This window comes from Notothenia rossii (genome assembly GCF_949606895.1).
Source record: "Notothenia rossii genome assembly, chromosome: 4".
NCBI lineage: Eukaryota > Metazoa > Chordata > Actinopteri > Perciformes > Nototheniidae > Notothenia > Notothenia rossii.
This window is the reverse complement of record NC_136902.1, coordinates 35,096,578-35,114,285: the sequence shown is the minus strand read 5'-3', so window position 1 is coordinate 35,114,285 and position 17,708 is coordinate 35,096,578. Positions and strand designations below refer to the sequence as shown.

Genomic DNA, 17,708 nt, shown 5'->3' with positions numbered 1-17,708 from the left:
ACTATCTTCTTTGAAAATGAAATGACTATATATACACATGTACTTGGCAAATAAATAATAATCATTGCATATAAACATTGTGAACACTTAGTGTATACAAATATTACAAGGCAATTGCCAGGGCTGATATAATAATTCAACTGCATAACGAGGAAAATAAATAAGTAATCTAAAGAATATTACTTCCATAAACAAATTAATTCATTCTGGGAATACCCAGTGTGGGGGAAATTATGGCATATTGGGCTTGTCCTGTAAAAGCTCAATGATGCGCTCTTGTTGGCTCCCAATGCAGTTTAATTGGGTAATAACTTCTCCCATCGCTCTCAGCATTTTTGCTTCGAACCTCCTCCGATTTCTCTCCTTCAGCCTTCTCCGGTGCTCCTGTTCTGGCCTCTCCAGTGCACTGGTCCTCCTCTCCGAGTGGGCCTCATACAGGTCGTAGAAGGAGGGACGGGAGACTCAAGACCGGATTGATCTCGGCTGAGTGGTGGGCAGGGTCATGGAGGGACCAGGCTGGCCCTCAGAGGCACACGGCAGTGTGGTGGGCAGGGTCATGGAGGGACCAGGCTGGCCCTCAGAGGCACACGGCAGTGTGGTGGGCAGGGTCATGGAGGGACCAGGCTGGCCCTCAGAGGCACACAGCAGTGTGGTGGATGGTTGTGAGGCAGTGGGAAATAGAGGGGGGAAACAAGAGTGCCTGGTGGTGCGCTCCCAACACCGCACCTCCCAAACAGGTTGTCCATTATCTGTGGAATTGCAGAATTGCTAAAAAGGAAATGTTGCTTTTACCAACTAGATGTGCAAGAACAAACCTCTTACCCCATAATATTCCCACGTTATGTTCCCCTCTCCTGTTGAGGTACAACGGTCCTTGGCCCTTTTGTATGTGGTCAAAAGGTTGTTCAATTTTTTTCTGATTTTGCCTGAGGAGAGATTATATCCCTCCTTGCTGAACTGCCGTTGTATCATTTTATAAAAACTTCGTTTAGAGCGATAGTACACGTGTTGGTGTGTTTTTGTCAGGTCCAAAAGCAGCAATATGGTGTTGTGTGTGAAATCTGTTAAGACACAAGTGTTAGTAACTCAAACAAATAGCATTTGCGGTTTAGATCCTCATTTTAGTTACTGTACCTTGTGTTGCCTCAAGGTGTTCTGACCGGCTGGAGGGGGATGCCAGGTGAGGAGTGCCAGCTTGGGATGGAGCAGGCCTTTCAGGAGCAGGCCTTTGAGAAGCAGGCCTTTCAGGAGCAGGCCTTTGAGGAGCAGGCCTAGCCTCTGAAGACAGATCTAAAGGGGCTGTGATTGAGAGAATTAAATATTTGTTTAATAAACATGAATGTGTCATTTGTTTGATTTGCATTAAAAGACAATACCATTTTTGATTTACATGATAGATTACCTTGTGCATTTGTTGCAGCCCTTGCTTGCTGCATAAGTGCAGCTGCTAAACTGTTATCTGAAAAATCATTTACATCATTTAAAGTCATATCCAGATTGTTGGAATGCAATTTAGTTGTTTACTCACCATTTTGTAGTCTTTGGGAAATTTCTTGTGAGACTCTTACAGTGATGTCTCCCTGTTCGTCACGCAGTGTAAGCACCACAAATTCCATTTTACCCACTGTAGACAAAGGTGATCTCCATTGCTTTATATAGGTTTGTTAATTGAGTCATGATGATGAACCACACCAGTGACTGGGTTAGATAATTAGAAATGCTCCTCCCTCTTAATGTTTGCAAAACTGATAGGTGGACAGGCTACAAATGGTCAGTCCCTTCAGATCCGCACACATGAAGCTTAATGAGCATGAATTGAACACTGACCTGCTGCTGTGTTGTTAGATGTAAATATAATTATTTAGCTGCCACTTTAAGCTTTATGATGTGTACAACATGGATGTAATTTGATTTAATCTTGCCATTTTAAATGATGTATTCAATAAATAAGGTTAAACCGGTTAAATCAAATCATTACATTACAATAGATTTTATTTTAATGATTTGGTTTAACTTTAAGAGAATTGCCAGAAATAACACCTCACTACAAATTAATGACTCAAGTGTCTGTTCATTTAAAAACAAATCAATACAAGGGGGGTTGAATCCTACATGTAAAAGACAGAACCACTTATTAATTTTCAAAATTACTTCCGTCAGTGGTCTTGACCAGTTTGCGTTTATAAAGAATGCACACATGTGTTTAATCGTTAATGTCAGATATGTACTAGGTAAATACATTTGTTCCTGCTCAAGATTAGATTCAACTTTATTGTTATTGCACAGATTACAGGTACTGAGACAACGAAATGCAGTTTAGCTTCTAACCAGCAGTGCAACAAGCAGTAAAGTAAAAAGTAATATACACAATCTACAGAATAAAATATAGAATGAAGTGAATGATGAATAAACAGTGAGGGGTATGAATACACTAGATACACACAGCAACCTGTGAGCAGTATGAACAGTGTGTATGAATATGCTAAGATATATAAAGTATAAAAACGGTAAGCAGTGCAAGTATAGTATAACATATATAGATATTAATTTCATGATGATAAACATTGTGGAACAATGATGAAAAATGTGAATGGAAGTGGCGACGTAAAACTGACCCCAAACAACAACAAACTTTTGCCGAGCCAATTGGAGAGTTTCATCAGCAGCACGTGGTAAAAACCACCAATGAGCGCTCAGCTCGAGATACCAGCGAGTCGTTTCCCATCAAGCATTTCGCTTCCGCAGCCCGTGGAGAGGAACTGCGCCGCCGCGCCTCGCTCTCAAGGCTGCGGGCGTCTTTGTCCCGCGAGATTTCAATGTCTCATGTGAGCGAGCCTCCAGAGCAAGTTGGACAAAAATGACTAACCATCATGCAACGCACGAGCAAGACGTTGATCGAAATTGCGCAGGTCTGCGCAAGTCTTGCTTGTCTCCATCCATCCATCCATCTTCTCTCGCTTATCCGTGGTCGGGTCGCGGAGGTAACAGTTCCAGCAGAGAGCCCCAAACTTTCTTTTCCCTGGCCACATCAACCAGCTCTGACTGGGGGATCCCAAGGCGCTCCCAGGCCAGCGAAGAGATATAATCCCTCCATCTGGTTCTAGGTCTACCCCTTGGTCTCTTCCCAGCTGGACGTGCCTGGAACACCTCCCTACAGATTTGGAGGTGCTGATCCTCATCCCAGCCGCTTCACACTCGGTTGCGAACCGATCCAGTGAGTGCTGAAGGTCGCAGACCGATGAAGCCATCAGAACCACATCATCTGCAAAAAGCAGTGGTGCAATCCTTAGTCCACCGAACTGCAGACCCCCTCCCCCACGACTACGCCTCGAAATCCGATCCATGTATATTACAAACAGGATTGGTGACAAAGCGCAGCTCTGGCGGAGGCCAACCCTCACCTGAAATGGGTCCGACTTACTGCCGAGGACCCGGACACAGCTCTCGCTTTGGGAGTACAGAGATTGGATGGCCCTGAGTAGAGACCCCCTCACCCCATACTCCCGCAGCACCTCCCACAGTGACTCCCTGGGAACCCGGTCATACGCCTTCTCCAAGTCTACAAAACACATGTAGACTGGATAAGCGTACTCCCAGGCCCACTCCAGGATCCTTGCGAGAGTAAAAAGCTGATCCATCGTTCCACGACCAGGACGGAATCCGCATTGTTCCTCCTCAATCTGAGGCTCGCTTGTCTCAAACAAGCCTATTGTCTAGCCTACCAGGCTACATGGGCTGGGTCCTCCATTGACCGCGTAGGCTGCGTACTCCGAAGGGTGCAGCCCCTGAATTGAGACACGCCCATAGAGTCCAGTAGAGGGCGGAGCCTGTGTGAGATAGTACAGGCTCAGGGCTTAACAGGTTAAGGAAAAGGAGAACAGAATGAGACTCTCATTGAACTTTTTAAGAGAAATTGTAACTTAGGGCAGTAATTATTTCAACACATTACAATAATAGATTCTCTAACCAGGAAAAAATGTTGTTTAGTGAAGCTCTTTACACAAAACAAAAACAACACATCACAGACAGTAGTGAGATAAGGTCAAATACAGTGCAAACTTTGTGTGTAAACCAGGCGGCAAACTCTGGGGAAGAGCCGAGACGCCAATGCGGAAGTGCCTCAAACTGCAGTTCATCTAGTGGCCAGTAGGAGCAGTCTGCAGAAGGGAGCAATTTCCATAGACCCCCATGTTAAAATGCCCAACTTTAGAGCAGAATTAAACATGTTTACATCGTGGTTCAAAAAAACATATTCTCTGTATAGTTAGATCCCCCCTTCATGAATATGGATTGGGGGGGTGAATTTTTTCTCAACTCATCTGTTTAATTAATATTAAGCCTTAAAGCTTTTGCATAAATTAGGGCGTGGTCACTTTGATGGACATGTACATGCCTCACTGTCAGCTAACAGCAACTTGTCCACTCTGCTAGGCTACAACCGAGGCTACAACGTTAGTTAGTTGTAGTTACTGTACTTGACCCATTAGCTTTAGCCGTGTTTGTGGTGATTGTGCCTTTTAGGGAATATTGTTACAAATACCAGACAATTAAAATGTTGGCTGTGCACTTGAATGTACTAACAAAACTTCCAAGAAGTCTAAAATGATAATATTATACATGTCCCGTTCACAGGTGTTTGTGTGCTTGCTATCTTAGCTTGTTACTTATTAGCCAGCTAAGGACGTAACCATTTATACTATCAGTGAGTCAAATTAGTCGCTTTTCGGCGCCTCCCGCTTTTTTAACGCTGATTTGGGTGACTTGTGTAATTAGCGGAGAACCGAAGAGTTTTCGTTTTGGGGGTGGGGGGTCGTCCGTCCGCCCGCCCGAACGTCAGTCCGTCCGACTAACGGACAACTTTTCACTTAAAAAAAGAAGAAGAAATCTAGACCGCAAAATAATTAAACAAGCGAGTGCCTGTTTTTCCTGGCAGGTTCCTTGAACACAACACGAGCGTAAAGTGTCTTCACGTGGTATATGTCTCGTCGGAAAGGAGTGTAGACTAGAGTGCTGACGGAGAGCACCGGAACGCCGCTCCAGCTCTTCAAATATTGCTGTACCCATAAGGAGCCGTACACACCGCAGTGTTTGCGTGGCTGTCTTTAGTTGTAAGCACAGTGGCGATCTGTTGTTATTAGCATCTGGTTAGCTAGCTATGCTAACGAATTTAAAGAGCTTTTCTACAACCAGGTGGAAGAGAACTCTCTCCTGAGAGGCTCAAATAACCTCAGCTCAGTGAGGTTAAGGCACACCTTGATATGATCATTATAGTTATTAATGAGACATTAGAGTCTAAATGAAAAACAGGTATAAAATACAATAGGACAGTAACAAAAAAGTTGTTAAAAATAACAAGAATAGAGTTTAAAAGGGGAGTGATTTGTAAAATATCCAAAAAAGAAGAATCTGCTTACAGTTCTGTTTCATATGGGTGTTGAGATGTATCTATAGATCTCTTCATGTTGCTCTCAAAGTGCACCAGATTGATGCTTTTAACTTCAATATTTAAAAAAAAATCTTCCTGGGGGAGCATGCCCCCGGACCCCGCTAGAGGAGGTAAAGTCCCCCCCACTTAAATCATGTTCACATGGATAGGATACTTAATACATTTGCACACATCTTGTGTCCATGTCTTTCTGCCACAACCATGCACGTGCGTGCGTGCATGCGCGAGTCATGGTAAAATATCTGGATTAAGAGGTAGCTTTTTCTTTGCATAGCATGAAAGAATGGCCAAATTAATGGGCTGTGATTTTAGTTTTTTTAAGCAGTTCAATAATTTGTAGGGCCCTCGGAGGATGTTGTAAAAATTGAAAGGAAAAAGGTTCCCCACCCCTGCTGTAAATAATAATAAAAACCCTTGATTTATAACTTAACATCTCTGTCTCTATTGATCTGAGTATATTATAAAGAATAGCCAGTTCATTGAAGCATTATAGCGCAGGCCTTTGTCAGATGGTATATTACGCTGTTTTTTTTCTGCTTCGAATAGTTCTCTCTTTTTTCACCATACGTGTGTTTGCATCCCTGACTATATACATTTTAGTTTATGATTCAGCCTTGGGTAAGACTTTTATAGTCTATGGCTATGACGCCCATAATGCTAAACGGGAGCAAATGTTAATAGGGGACCCAATTATCCCAGTGGTGGCCGCCGGAGCTAACGGAGCCGCAGGGGGCTAGCTCTAGCCGGCGTCCCGGAGCTAGCCCACTGCGGCTCCGTTAGGTCTGGGGCCGGGCGGTGGAGTCCGTCTTTTCTTAACGTGTGAATGACAAGGATTAAGAATAACAAAATATAGCTAATTCTCTTGCAGATTGTCTCATTTGATTATGAATGTAACATTTATATAGGGGAACTACACTGTTGGCAGTAACTTGGTATGCACGTATTTCATGTTAGCTTAGCTTCTTAGCCTGAGCTAGCTCTGTTTACTTCCAGTTCGGAGGCAGCAGGTCCCGCCTCGGCTCCGCCTCTTTGCCCTTATTTGGAGCAGGTGGGATTAGGCTCTGACGTCGCTGTCAAGCCGTGGCCGACTACTAAGGGCTTCTTGGCAACTCTGCAGAATCCTATAGGTGACGTCACGGACACTACGTCCATTTATATACAGTCTATGGTGTAAACCAGCACATGAAACAGAGATTATACAAACATTGTGCCCTCTGTGTCATTGATTACACTGGCGGCTGCAGAGGCATATCAAATAGACTTGTTTGCACAGGGTGTGTTCTTGGTTCTTTGGAGGTTTACTAGAGTGAAATGTCAACAATATTGGGAATAGAAGGGGAAGAAGGTAGCATTTGGTGGAGAGGTTAAAGAGTGGAAGAAGAAAGATTAAGAATGTAACGGGGCTTCATAAAAGGACGAGGGTCAAAGAGGATGGAGTAATAGGAGAATAATGAGGATCAAGGGGGAAGGCTGTGACTCCTTTGAGCATCTATCAGAGATGCTAGGAGAAGAGGTTGAGTCCTGCACGGGTCTGATTTTCAAGACCCGCTCCCGCCCCGCACCCGCGACGTGCAATACCGAACCCGCCCCGATACCCGCACATATTGCCAATTAGTTCCGCAACCCGACCCGACCCGTCGGCACAGGATCCGCAACCCGACCCGTGAAAACGTGCATAAAACACGCAGTTGCATATTTGTCTCAAAAAGTGTGGGATTTTGGTTATTTTCTCCATCTAGGATGACACCAAAAGCCTCCCAGCGGTTGGATTTCGCTCTTGAGGAAGTGTTATTGAAAATGCTGTATTCTTCGCTAGAGAGCTTCACCTCAGCCATTTCGAATGTGGCGCGCTCAGCAGCAGATTGATGCGCTGCAGAGGTTATGATTATGCGCGGTATACCGCGGGGGAGAGGTCTGAGGATTTAAACATTAAACTCAATTATTATTATTTTAATATATTTATTATGCAACACCCGCGACCCGACCCGCATCATCTTTGTTTTACCCAGAACCGAACCCTCGGGTACCCGACCCGATGCAGGACTTTGGGTTGGAGTGGATTAGTGGGGGCGGGGGTGAGAATAAGAGGCTAAGAACATGTGGAAGGAAGGAAGGACAGTGTGTACATCCTTAATGATGTATTGGTTTGCCAGGGGACATTTTTTGTGACTTAGCTGAAGGTCAACTTTCCAAAAAAGGCTTTGCAGATGCACAATGCATGTGCAGGAGGGAGGGGAAATAGAGGAAGCTTCCCAGTGTAGAACACAGTCACTGGGGAAATGGGATGCAGCGCTGAAGAGATGCATGGATGGAAATATCTGAATAAAGCATGAATGGAGGGATGAGAGGGAAAAGTGCTGCAGGCATGATGTATGGTCACTGAGGGCTAACACTGCCCATAATGGCTGTCTGGAAGGACTGAAGCATTGTGGTGGCATGAGACTCACACATAATAAATCAGTCACTATATGCAGAATAGTGACTGGAATATCAAAGCAAATTAACTCACCATGGATTTACAACACATGTATAATATCTGGTGTTGTGTCCAAACCGCATTCCCAAAACTGTGCTGCAGATTTGATTAATTCACCGTGGGCTTTAGAGGACGGCAATGCTATGTTTTTGAGCACTAATTATTGAGTATCACATGTGCTGCATGGTCATTAAAAAGAGCCCTAGAGGCACTTGTGGAGGACTTTCTGGAGTCTGTGCATTTCAGATTGAAATGAAGTTCAGTGGGTCCACATTTTTTATCAATGAAATATGACTTACAGCTAATCAGTCCAAACGCCTTCAGAGGATAATTCCACTTCAATAGTATTATTATTTATCAAACGAGAACTAGACTAAATGTTTAAAAATGAGAAATAACACAATAATTTAAAAAGGCAGTCAATAGGAGAATATGTTCAAGACTGATTTTCTTTCAAAAGTGAAGTTAAAAATAGTTATCTCACCTCATCAAACTTTTGAACCAAGGTTAAAGAGGCACTATTACGGCTCCTACACACGGCGGCGTGCGTTGTTGCTTGCCGGCCAGGGAGCTGAATCTCGACCAACAACCAATCAAATGAATCTCCCGCCCCAGACACACAAGCACGCGGTTGGATTGGCTAGAGCTTGTACTGGCATATGATTCGATTGGCTGACGCCTCCATCGAGGTGTCAAAAGTAGAACATTGCTCTACTTTTGCAGCGAGCACCGCGAGAGAAGCTACGCTTTGCTCCCACAATGCAGTTCGGCGAATTGTGACGTCACATTCAAAGTGAATGGGCAGAAGCGTTGAAGCGGCCATGCACGCCGCCGTATGTAGGCTCCGTTATGCTTTCTGGAATTTTCCCTCTCCTGTAGTGTGTTACATAGGTTTTTGGTGCTTGTAACTGGTCTGCAAAGGCTAACATCCCAAAGTTCCCTGCAGAGGGAGTTTCTCTCCCGCACAACACTACACCCCCCATTGGACACCTTCTACTTCCGTAACATAGTAACATTACTACAGTATGGAACACTTCCTACAACAAATGTCATAATTTAGTGACATTTTTTAAAGTAAGAATATAGACTTAAATGTATGGCAATATTTAAACCCTAGGAGATTCACATCAGAAAAAAATTGTAAATGAATGTCCAAAGTTATGCATGTCTGCATCTCAGACATTTTACTTCACTACTTATATGATGATACCTTTGTGCTACGTCTTTTTAGCAAATCAGCCTTGTCCCAAGATTACGTCAAATAACTTCACAAGTTGAATGCTATTGTCATGGATGGTAATGATGGCCACAACCATAAAAACTATAATGTCATCAGGTAAAGTTGTCTTACTAGTCCCAGGGTTCCTTTTCCCAAATTTGGAAGTAGATTTTCGGTATTCTGTGAGTTCATGAGCTTTGAGTTGTACAACAAGATAACTAGTGTATTGCTCAGACCAATACAAAATCACTGCAATAGCAGTTAGGACTTTAGGGTGCAATCAATTCAACCATTTGGGTACTCATGTATACATTATTTCTACACCACAGGAACGGAGCTTAAAGGACACATCTACCAATATTAACAGAACTGAAATTAAATGTGTGGATCCTCCCTTGATATGGGTCAGCTCCAAAATCGAATGGGTTCTTCCTCGACCAAGACTTTCAAAAAGTACCATGAAAATTGGGCGACTTTATCCAGATGAATACAGAACAATTGTGATACAAAATCACCTCCTCGCTGAACGTAATGCAAACCAGGTTGAATGAAACTGGAAATTACCTTTTGAAGGTTCACTTTCATTTAACTTCACCATACTCAGGCTTTGCCATGAACGGAAATACTAACATTTCCACTGTGAACTTTAAAATGTCTTCATGTTGAAGATGAGCAAATCATCCGTTTACAGTTTAATTTTAAGCCTACGCTATTCCCCCCGAACCCATTTTTAATCAATTTTACCGTTAAGATTATCACACCTCTGTAACAGTCTGACCGGTGGAATGGACTGGAATGAATTGGACCCCTTGGTGCGATGCTGTTCCTCAATCTTCCTCTCTATTGACTTGGGACCAGGGCCTCATTTATAAACGGTGCGTACGCTCAAAAGATGGCGTACACCAGTTTCTAAACAATGTTTGCGATTTATAAAAAAAGAACTTGATGGGAAAATGTGCGGTCCTCCACTCAAACTCTTACCCATGCGTACACACTACGCACACAAACAGGAGAGACGAGAAACTGCAACACCGTTGGCAGAAGGAAGAATGGAGAGAAATATGTGGAAATAATACCATAAATAAAATGTTGCCTTTCATTTATCATATATGAAGAATTCATTTTCAGCCAATCTTAAAATGATTAAACGCCTGTTTGCGACTCCTCAGTGCACACAAAAACATAACTTGGAGAAATAAATAAATACGAATATGTTACTGATCATGTTCTATGGTTAAGAAATGTATTCTCATAAATAATGCGGTAAACAGAATGACAAAATTACTTTAAACCGCTGTTAGGCTATGTGTATTTTTTTTGTCATTAACCTTTTTCGGACCACTTATTTATTTATTTTGGTGACGATCCGAACTCCATGCTGCTGCTCTGGTTCAAACTGCATCCACCAAACAATATGATTTATCTCGAACTCCCCAAAATCTGACACGGTGTGAGATGTCTTTTTTTAGCTGTTATGTCATCATTGCCTGCGATCTTCTTCATGCAGTCAGTCAAAATGAATGAATGAATGGGCGTTACATGAAGCCCGCAAAAGCTGCGCCGCATTTCGAGTTGATAGTGATTTATAAAGGTGAACGCAGTTACGCAGTTGTTACGTCCCTCTCTAGGGTAGAGGAGAATAACATGCACCAGTATGGAATTGGTATGATATAGGTATATATTTTATATATGTAATAGCAGTAGCAAAAATAATAAGGCATGCAGCCTGGCAAAAACAAAAGCCAACAGAGATCCAACAAAAAGAGCCTTGTTAAATACAAGGTGATATAAACAGAAAGTAATAAAACAACTCTCGCTGTCAAAGAGTGCAAAAAGAGGCTGTTTAGAAACACAGCTATACTACGAAACACACAGTCAACCTAATGCTAAGCTAACCTAAACACAATGCCAATAAAAAACACACAAGTTAACCACCGTTTAACCGAATTGTCTAACACAGGGTTCCCCAGACTACGGCCCGCGGGCCGCATACGGCCCGCCACGCCCCTTTGACCGGCCCTCCACCTCTCTGCACCTCACCATTTGAACTGGCCCAAAGAAGAAGAAAAAAAAAAAAAAAATTATAAAATATGTTTTTAAATATTTTATTTTAGTTGTCCAACTTGTTTTGTGAAATAATAACATGACTCTCCAAACGAGGGCGGTAATCGCTGTTCATTCCGTCACCTGAGATTAGAACTCGAGGCCGTCAGTATGTAGTGGCCAGAGCGGCTCTGGTAGTGGCCATGAGCCAAACAGTGGAACTGTCAATCAGATCGCCAGCGCCTCTATCACGCTTTAAAAGCAACGTTATGTAACGTTCTGGTTGACATCTGTTACATTTGCATCTTGTTTTTTTAACACTAAAATATTTGTTTATTAACCATTTATATTTTATATAATTTAATATGTGTGTCTGTATTATTTATATGACGTATGTTTATGACCGAATTTCCGCCACCTTACAAGCTGATCGAAGTCATGCGCAGAAAATATTATGCTACAGTTGAACAGCAGTGTAATGGCGTGCAGTAAAGTGAGGAAAATTGACAGAGAGTGTCGGGTTTTTAAAGAACAATGGACCAAGGATTATTTTTTTGTTCCATGGAAGGACCGTGCCATTTGTATTATATGTAAAGAAAATGTGGCCGTGTTTAAAGAATTCAACCTTCGCCGCCATCACGAAACCCGGCACAGAGAGTATGCTAGCTTGAGCGGGCTAGCGAGAGATGATAAGGTTCGGCGTCTGAAAGGCGGACTAGCTGTTCAACAGGATGCCTTCCTTCGTCAATCCCGGGTCAACCTGGCTGCTGTCCGAGCTAGCTACAAAGTAGCTAACCTACTGGCTACCCACGGCAAGCTGTTCACAGACGGAGAATTCGGGAAGGCCATGATGCTGGCTGTGGCCGAGGAGGTGTGTCCCGAGAAGACAGATGCCTTCCGTGGGGTGAGTCTCTCAGCACAAACGATGACGAGACGAATTGAGGAGATGGGGGGAAACGTGTTTGACCAACTGAGAGAGAGAGCCGCAGAATTCAAGTGTTTTGCTTTAGCCATGGATGAAAGTAATGACGTACAGGACACGGCACAACTGTTGATTTTTATTCGTGGAGTCAACACACGTTTTGAAGTGTCAGAGGAGCTGGCATCACTGAGAAGCCTAAAAGGCACAACAACTGGAGAAGACCTTTTTGTCGAAGTGTGCAAAACAATGGGCGAACTTGGTCTGCAATGGGCTAATTTTGCCAGTGTCACTACAGATGGTGCGCCTAGCATGGTCGGATCTACGAGGGGTCTAGTAGGGCGCTTGAACGGCGAGTTCGAGGAACGAGGTCTCGCCCCACCGATTCAAGTCCACTGCCTGATTCACCAGCAAGCGCTGTGCTGCAAAGTTTTGAAGTGGGCGTCTGTGATGAAGGTGGTTGTGCACTGTGTCAACTACATCCGGAAAAATGGGCTGAAACACAGGCAGTTCCAGGCCTTTCTCTCCGAGCTGGGGTCTGCTCACCAGGATGTACTGTACTACACCGAAATCCGGTGGTTAAGTCGAGGCAAAGTATTGCGCCGTGTCTACGACCTGCTGCCCGAAATCAACACCTTCCTCCAGTCTAAAGGTGAAACGGTACGGGAGCTGACCGACCCGGAGTGGAAATGGGACCTCGCGTGTTTAACTGATTTGACTGAACTGTTGAACCACCTCAACCTACAGCTCCAAGGCAAAGGGAATCTCATCAGCGACATGTATTCCCACATAAAAGCATTCGAGGTCAAACTGCAGCTCCTTGTGCGACAGGTCCAAAAGCTGGACTTCACACATCTCCCTGCCACCCAAAGCTACTGCGCCGAGAAACCAGCCACCCCTTTCCCAGTCGCGAAGTGCAAAGATGCCCTGGAGATGCTGCAGCGAGAGTTCAGTGTGCGTTTCCGCGAGCTTCATGTCAACAACAAAGACATAAGTCTGTTCCAGAACCCCTTTGCTGCTGACATTGACGACGCACTTCCCTCTCTTCAGTTTGAACTAGCCGAGCTGCAGAATTGTGATGTCCTTAAAGACGCATTCAAGCCTGACAACCTCCTTGAGTTCTATGCTGAGCTACCAGAGGGCACTTACCCAAACATTAAACAACATGCTCTGAAGATGTGTACCGTTTTTGGCAGCACCTACACCTGTGAGCAGACGTTTTCCCGCATGAAGCAAATAAAAAATCAAACGAGGAACAGACTCTCAGATGAACATTTGCATCAAACTTTGAGACTGGCAACCACTAGGCTACACCCAGACATCGGACTTCTCACCAGCCAGAAGCAAGCACACAGTTCACACTGATATGGTAAATATACTGATTTTAACTATTACAATTTTATATGGCTGTAAACATGAACTATGATTTTTTGATGAAATATGATTAATGTTTTTAATGAATTTTAATGAATAATGCTACACTGTATTTGTAAAATCACATCACAAGGAACAACAGGCAGCATATTTATGTAATTTACTGAATGTGTCCAATGTCATCCCTTTATGCCAGGTTTCCAGGCAGCAAGAGAGGGGACTGCAACTGCTGACCTCAAAGATCACTGCCCATCCATCCTTCCTTCCACCCTGGCTACAAGTACCAATTCAGTTCACCTACTGCACATATTGCTGACTTCCCATTCTGTTACTCTCTTCTAGTTTAACCTGCCGAGGGTTTACTGCTCAGTCTCTCCTCCCAATCTCTTCTCTCAGCATCTGCCTCTCCATCGTTGTCTCTCTCTCTCCCTCTCTCTCCTCTCTCTCCTCTCTCTCCTCTTTCTCCTCTTTATGCACTGCCCCTCATCTCAATCTCCTATTTCAAAGGGATGATAATTGTGCTGTAAAAGTGTTTGGGTGCTCATTGCATTTTCACCTTGAACAAAAAAAATCTCACCTGAATATACAAATAAGAGTTGGTTAGTTGATATATTGTTCACCAAGTTTCTTGTCTTGATGATTTCTCATCTCACTGTAATATAGGCCTACCATTTCTATTGTATCACTCATAAACTGTCAATCACCATGTTTTTCTAACCTTTCCTTGCTATTTTTTCATGGTTGTTATTAGAAAATAAAAGGAATACCTGTGGCATTTCAAATTGAAAAACATGTGAAGTACTCACTTCTTTTGCAAATCACTTGTAATGATGAACTATTTTGTGCTAGAAATTATGGCTATAACAGGCAGTGGCCTAGTATACAGCCCACATGATCGATCCCGGCCCCTCATCACAGTCAGGAACGATAATGTGGCCCCCAGAGAAAAAAGTTTGGGGACCCCTGGTCTAACAGGAGCAAAATGTGTGAGGCATCTGTTTTACACAGCAGACCCTCCCGAATGTTCTTCTTCTTCTTCTTCTTCTTCTTCTTCTTCTTCTTCTTCTTCTCTTGCTTTTGGCGGATTGCAAACAACTTAAAAGGTGCATACCGCCACCTACTGTACATGAGTATGCATCATCACATCATTCCAACTCATTAACCTATGTTCTAATCAAAATAAAATAAAAATTAATTAATAAAACCATTAAATAAATAAAACAAAACAAAACAAATCTATGTTCTTTCCTGACCTAATGTTAAATTATTTTTCCTACCCCAGTTTCACTCAAAAATTTGAACAGTGCCTTTCTGGTAGCTTTTACTCCCTCTCCTTTTGTTCCCAAAACACCAACCACACTCCACTCCCTCTCTGCCTCTAAGACTTTAGCCTTTAATTGTTCTCTTTCCGCTTTATAGATGTCACAATGTAACAATATATGTTCTACATCTTCTTTTACTGCACAGTTCCCACACTTGTTACTGTCACTTTTCCCCATGATATACAGCGTACTGTTCAAAGCCGTGTGATTTATTCGGAGTCTAGCCATCATGATTTCCTCCCTTCTGTTTCTTTCTTTATGAATATTAATTGTAATTGTATTTTGTACTTTGTGATAGTCCTTGCCTTTCTGGTCTTTCTCCCACCTTTTCTGCCAGATCTCCATCCCTTTCTTCTTAATGACTGCTTTTCCTTCTCCTTTACCAAGTTGAACTGGTACCCTCCCGAATGTCCACGGTCCACAGCCTTTTGTAGTCCTCCCCCGGAAGTTGTGTGCCGGATGTGTGCAGGGATTGGAGGACGTCGGATCCACCAGCTCCAATCGCAGTCTTCGGGGGCGGACCAGAGGATAGGCAGCCAATGACGTCAGGGTCACTGCGCAGCTCATTTACATATCACCAGTGTTGGAACTAACAAATGTCAAATGTAAACTGTGTGCAGGACAGAAAGCATTGTCCACTTGATTCTTGAAGCTACAATAAAGATGCCTGTCAAAATGTCTAAACATATATTTTGTGTTTTATTGTTCCACTACATTTCAAAATGATAATTGTTACAATGATGGGGAGTTGTTTTTTCTCTTACCGTGCCAGAGAACAACACAAAAACTTGTATTTGTATTGTTATTATTTTGAATGTAAAGTAACTTGTTACTAGTTACTTTTATAATTTAGTAACTAATAAAGTAACTAGTTACTTTTTTGAGAGCAGTAACTATAACTATTATTACTTTTTAAAAGTAACTTGCCCAACACTGCATATTGAAAACAGAGTTACCATGAGCAGAGAGACAGCGGCCGTAACAGCAGTGTTTTATGAATCGGAAAATGTCTGTGCGTATTTATTTGCTTTATCCTACGTAAGCAACCTTCCCACATGAATCCTACGCAAGGCTTTATAAATGAGGCCCCAGGTGTGAGGAATTCAATTTGCTTCATCCACGTACGTTCAATCATTCAAAAAGTTAATTGAAGATTACTTAATCTGTCTACAACAACAGAGCACTCTTCAAATGAGAGACATTTGTGAAGAGTGAGTGAGTGTGTGTGGTTGCAACCCAGTCTCACGGCATTTCGTGTTCACCAACACGATTTTTAATCTATTGATTCGTGTTCACCAACACGATTTTCCCCTTTTTTTCGTGTTGCACAGCACGATTTTAAAAGCAATGTATTTCTGTTGGTAGTCTCACGGCATTACGTGTTATAGGAAGACCGGACGCTGTGTGGTTCATAAAAACATGTTCTTAATCAATATCAAGCCACGATTATTGCTTTTATTTAAAATCGTATCATTTCGGACTTTTGTTGCTGTCTGTGAGGAAAATTAATGGGGCTCATTTTTACTTGCTTTAATTGCTTTGTCCGTTATATTTCCTTTTTGGTCTCCAGCTATTAACCTGATTGATTGAAGTACTTCAATCAACATGTACAATGCACAGTCTTTTAGGATGTATAATTAGGGACATTGAGATAAACAACAAATAGTTTATTTGGTGAATCACCTCATTGTTGTTCTCAAAACCAAATAATACATTGTTATAAATTGTTATATTTGATTTACACATAGAATGTACATGTTTAATATACATAGTTAAATCATAAAAAAATGGTTGTGTTGTATGATTTCTTAATACTGTATGTTATAACCGTTTGCATAACTTGATTTTATGTTCTGTTGTCCATGCTTTTCATGTTAGACTAACCCCAACGCTCTAGAGTCAAGACGTACACCCTTATGGTGGCCTTTTACTTGTATTGTGGTGAAACACATAAGTAAACCATTGCCAGAGAGGACCATTTTATTGTTTTAAAAACAATGTTATTGATGTGGTTGGTTGATGAATAAATATAAATTAAGCATACGTCTGTGGTACTTTGTGTTGTTTACATCACACTGCATTATAATGCGTTTGGAAATTAATTAATTTAGAAGTAACAATATGGGTTAGCACTTGAATATTTTTGTAAAGAGATGATCCTCATCCGGAACACTGGTTGTTGGTTTAAGATAAGATAGAACTTTATTGATCCCAATTTGGGAAATATTTGCGTTGCAGCAGCATTACAACACATGGCATTATACAATACAAATAAAAAGACAAGAAATAAAGAAGAAAATATACATGTTGAATTCACAAATGAGCAATAACAAGATATGCAAGGTATTATATTTACATAACTATGTGACAGATGGAATATTAAATATCACACTGAATATGTCAAATGTACAGTGAAGAGAGAAACTATGGAGCAGAGAGTTCTCTTCCAGCCAGAGGTGATTTGTTGTACAGCTACACGTTCTCACTCCCAACCTGTCACATGTTGACGGACGGTCAGGGCCCCTCCCCGTCATTGACTTGCATTGAGCCCCCTGAACGTTGGTAATAGACACGTTGGGATCGCGGCAAAATGCTCACCGCAGATCCATTCTCACCGCGTTTATCATCCTTTTTCTTACTCAGTATCAAGCCACACTTATTGTTTTTACTTCTTTATTTTAATTGAATAATGTAGGACTTTTGTTGCCGTCAGTTATGGGGAGAGTAGGGGCTCAGAATACTGAAATCTGTATTGTTTCATAATTTTTTCCTTCTAATTTTGTATTATTTTCTAAACCACACACTGTTATTTACTCAACAACACATAAGTATCCTTGTGTGTATTTATTTGTTTGATTAATAAACACAAGTTGGAGTCCGTCACGACCGAGGGTCGGAGCAGCTCATTT

General features: G+C 42.3%; 2 protein-coding genes and 1 long non-coding RNA gene across 4 annotated transcripts in view; 1 reads left to right on the top strand and 2 right to left on the bottom strand.

The window, feature by feature from the left end:
* Nucleotides 1-17,708, bottom strand: part of LOC307036937 — a 304,273-nt gene that overhangs the window by 59,800 nt on the left and 226,765 nt on the right. The window lies entirely within an intron of this gene.
* LOC307036858 (uncharacterized protein) lies at nucleotides 130-1,680 on the bottom strand. 2 transcript variants are annotated; one of them, XM_079677476.1, is made up of 4 exons: nucleotides 1,529-1,680; nucleotides 1,403-1,459; nucleotides 1,135-1,299; nucleotides 130-749 (listed from the first exon to the last, which is right to left on the bottom strand). In XM_079677476.1, the coding sequence occupies exons 1-4, from the start codon at nucleotides 1,614-1,616 to the stop codon at nucleotides 463-465; spliced, it is 597 nt and encodes a 198-aa protein (XP_079533602.1). In that variant the 5' UTR covers nucleotides 1,617-1,680; the 3' UTR covers nucleotides 130-462. The 2 variants fall into 2 exon arrangements, 1 of the variants encoding a protein (XP_079533602.1); XR_013807494.1 differs by lacking the exon at nucleotides 130-749 and adding an exon at nucleotides 944-1,061 and having other exon boundaries at nucleotides 1,403-1,680.
* On the top strand, nucleotides 11,125-14,457 carry LOC307035595 (general transcription factor II-I repeat domain-containing protein 2-like). The gene is made up of 2 exons (XM_079675125.1): nucleotides 11,125-13,472; nucleotides 13,674-14,457. Exon 1 carries the CDS (start codon nucleotides 11,639-11,641, stop codon nucleotides 13,466-13,468), a length of 1,830 nt encoding a protein of 609 aa, XP_079531251.1. The 5' UTR covers nucleotides 11,125-11,638; the 3' UTR covers nucleotides 13,469-13,472; nucleotides 13,674-14,457.

What these genes read in the sequence shown, in the direction of transcription:
- LOC307035595 (XM_079675125.1), top strand. Translation starts at nt 11,639, where the DNA reads ATGCTACAGTTGAACAGCAGTGTAATGGCGTGCAGTAAAGTGAGGAAA.
- LOC307036858 (XM_079677476.1), bottom strand. Translation starts at nt 1,616, where the DNA reads ATGGAATTTGTGGTGCTTACACTGCGTGACGAACAGGGAGACATCACT. An exon ending in GGCTGCAACAAATGCACAAG is followed by an intron (nt 1,300 to 1,402) that starts GTAATCTATCAT and finishes TCTCAATCACAG; the next exon opens with CCCCTTTAGATCTGTCTTCA. An exon ending in ACACCTTGAGGCAACACAAG is followed by an intron (nt 750 to 1,134) that starts GTACAGTAACTA and finishes GCAATTCCACAG; the next exon opens with ATAATGGACAACCTGTTTGG.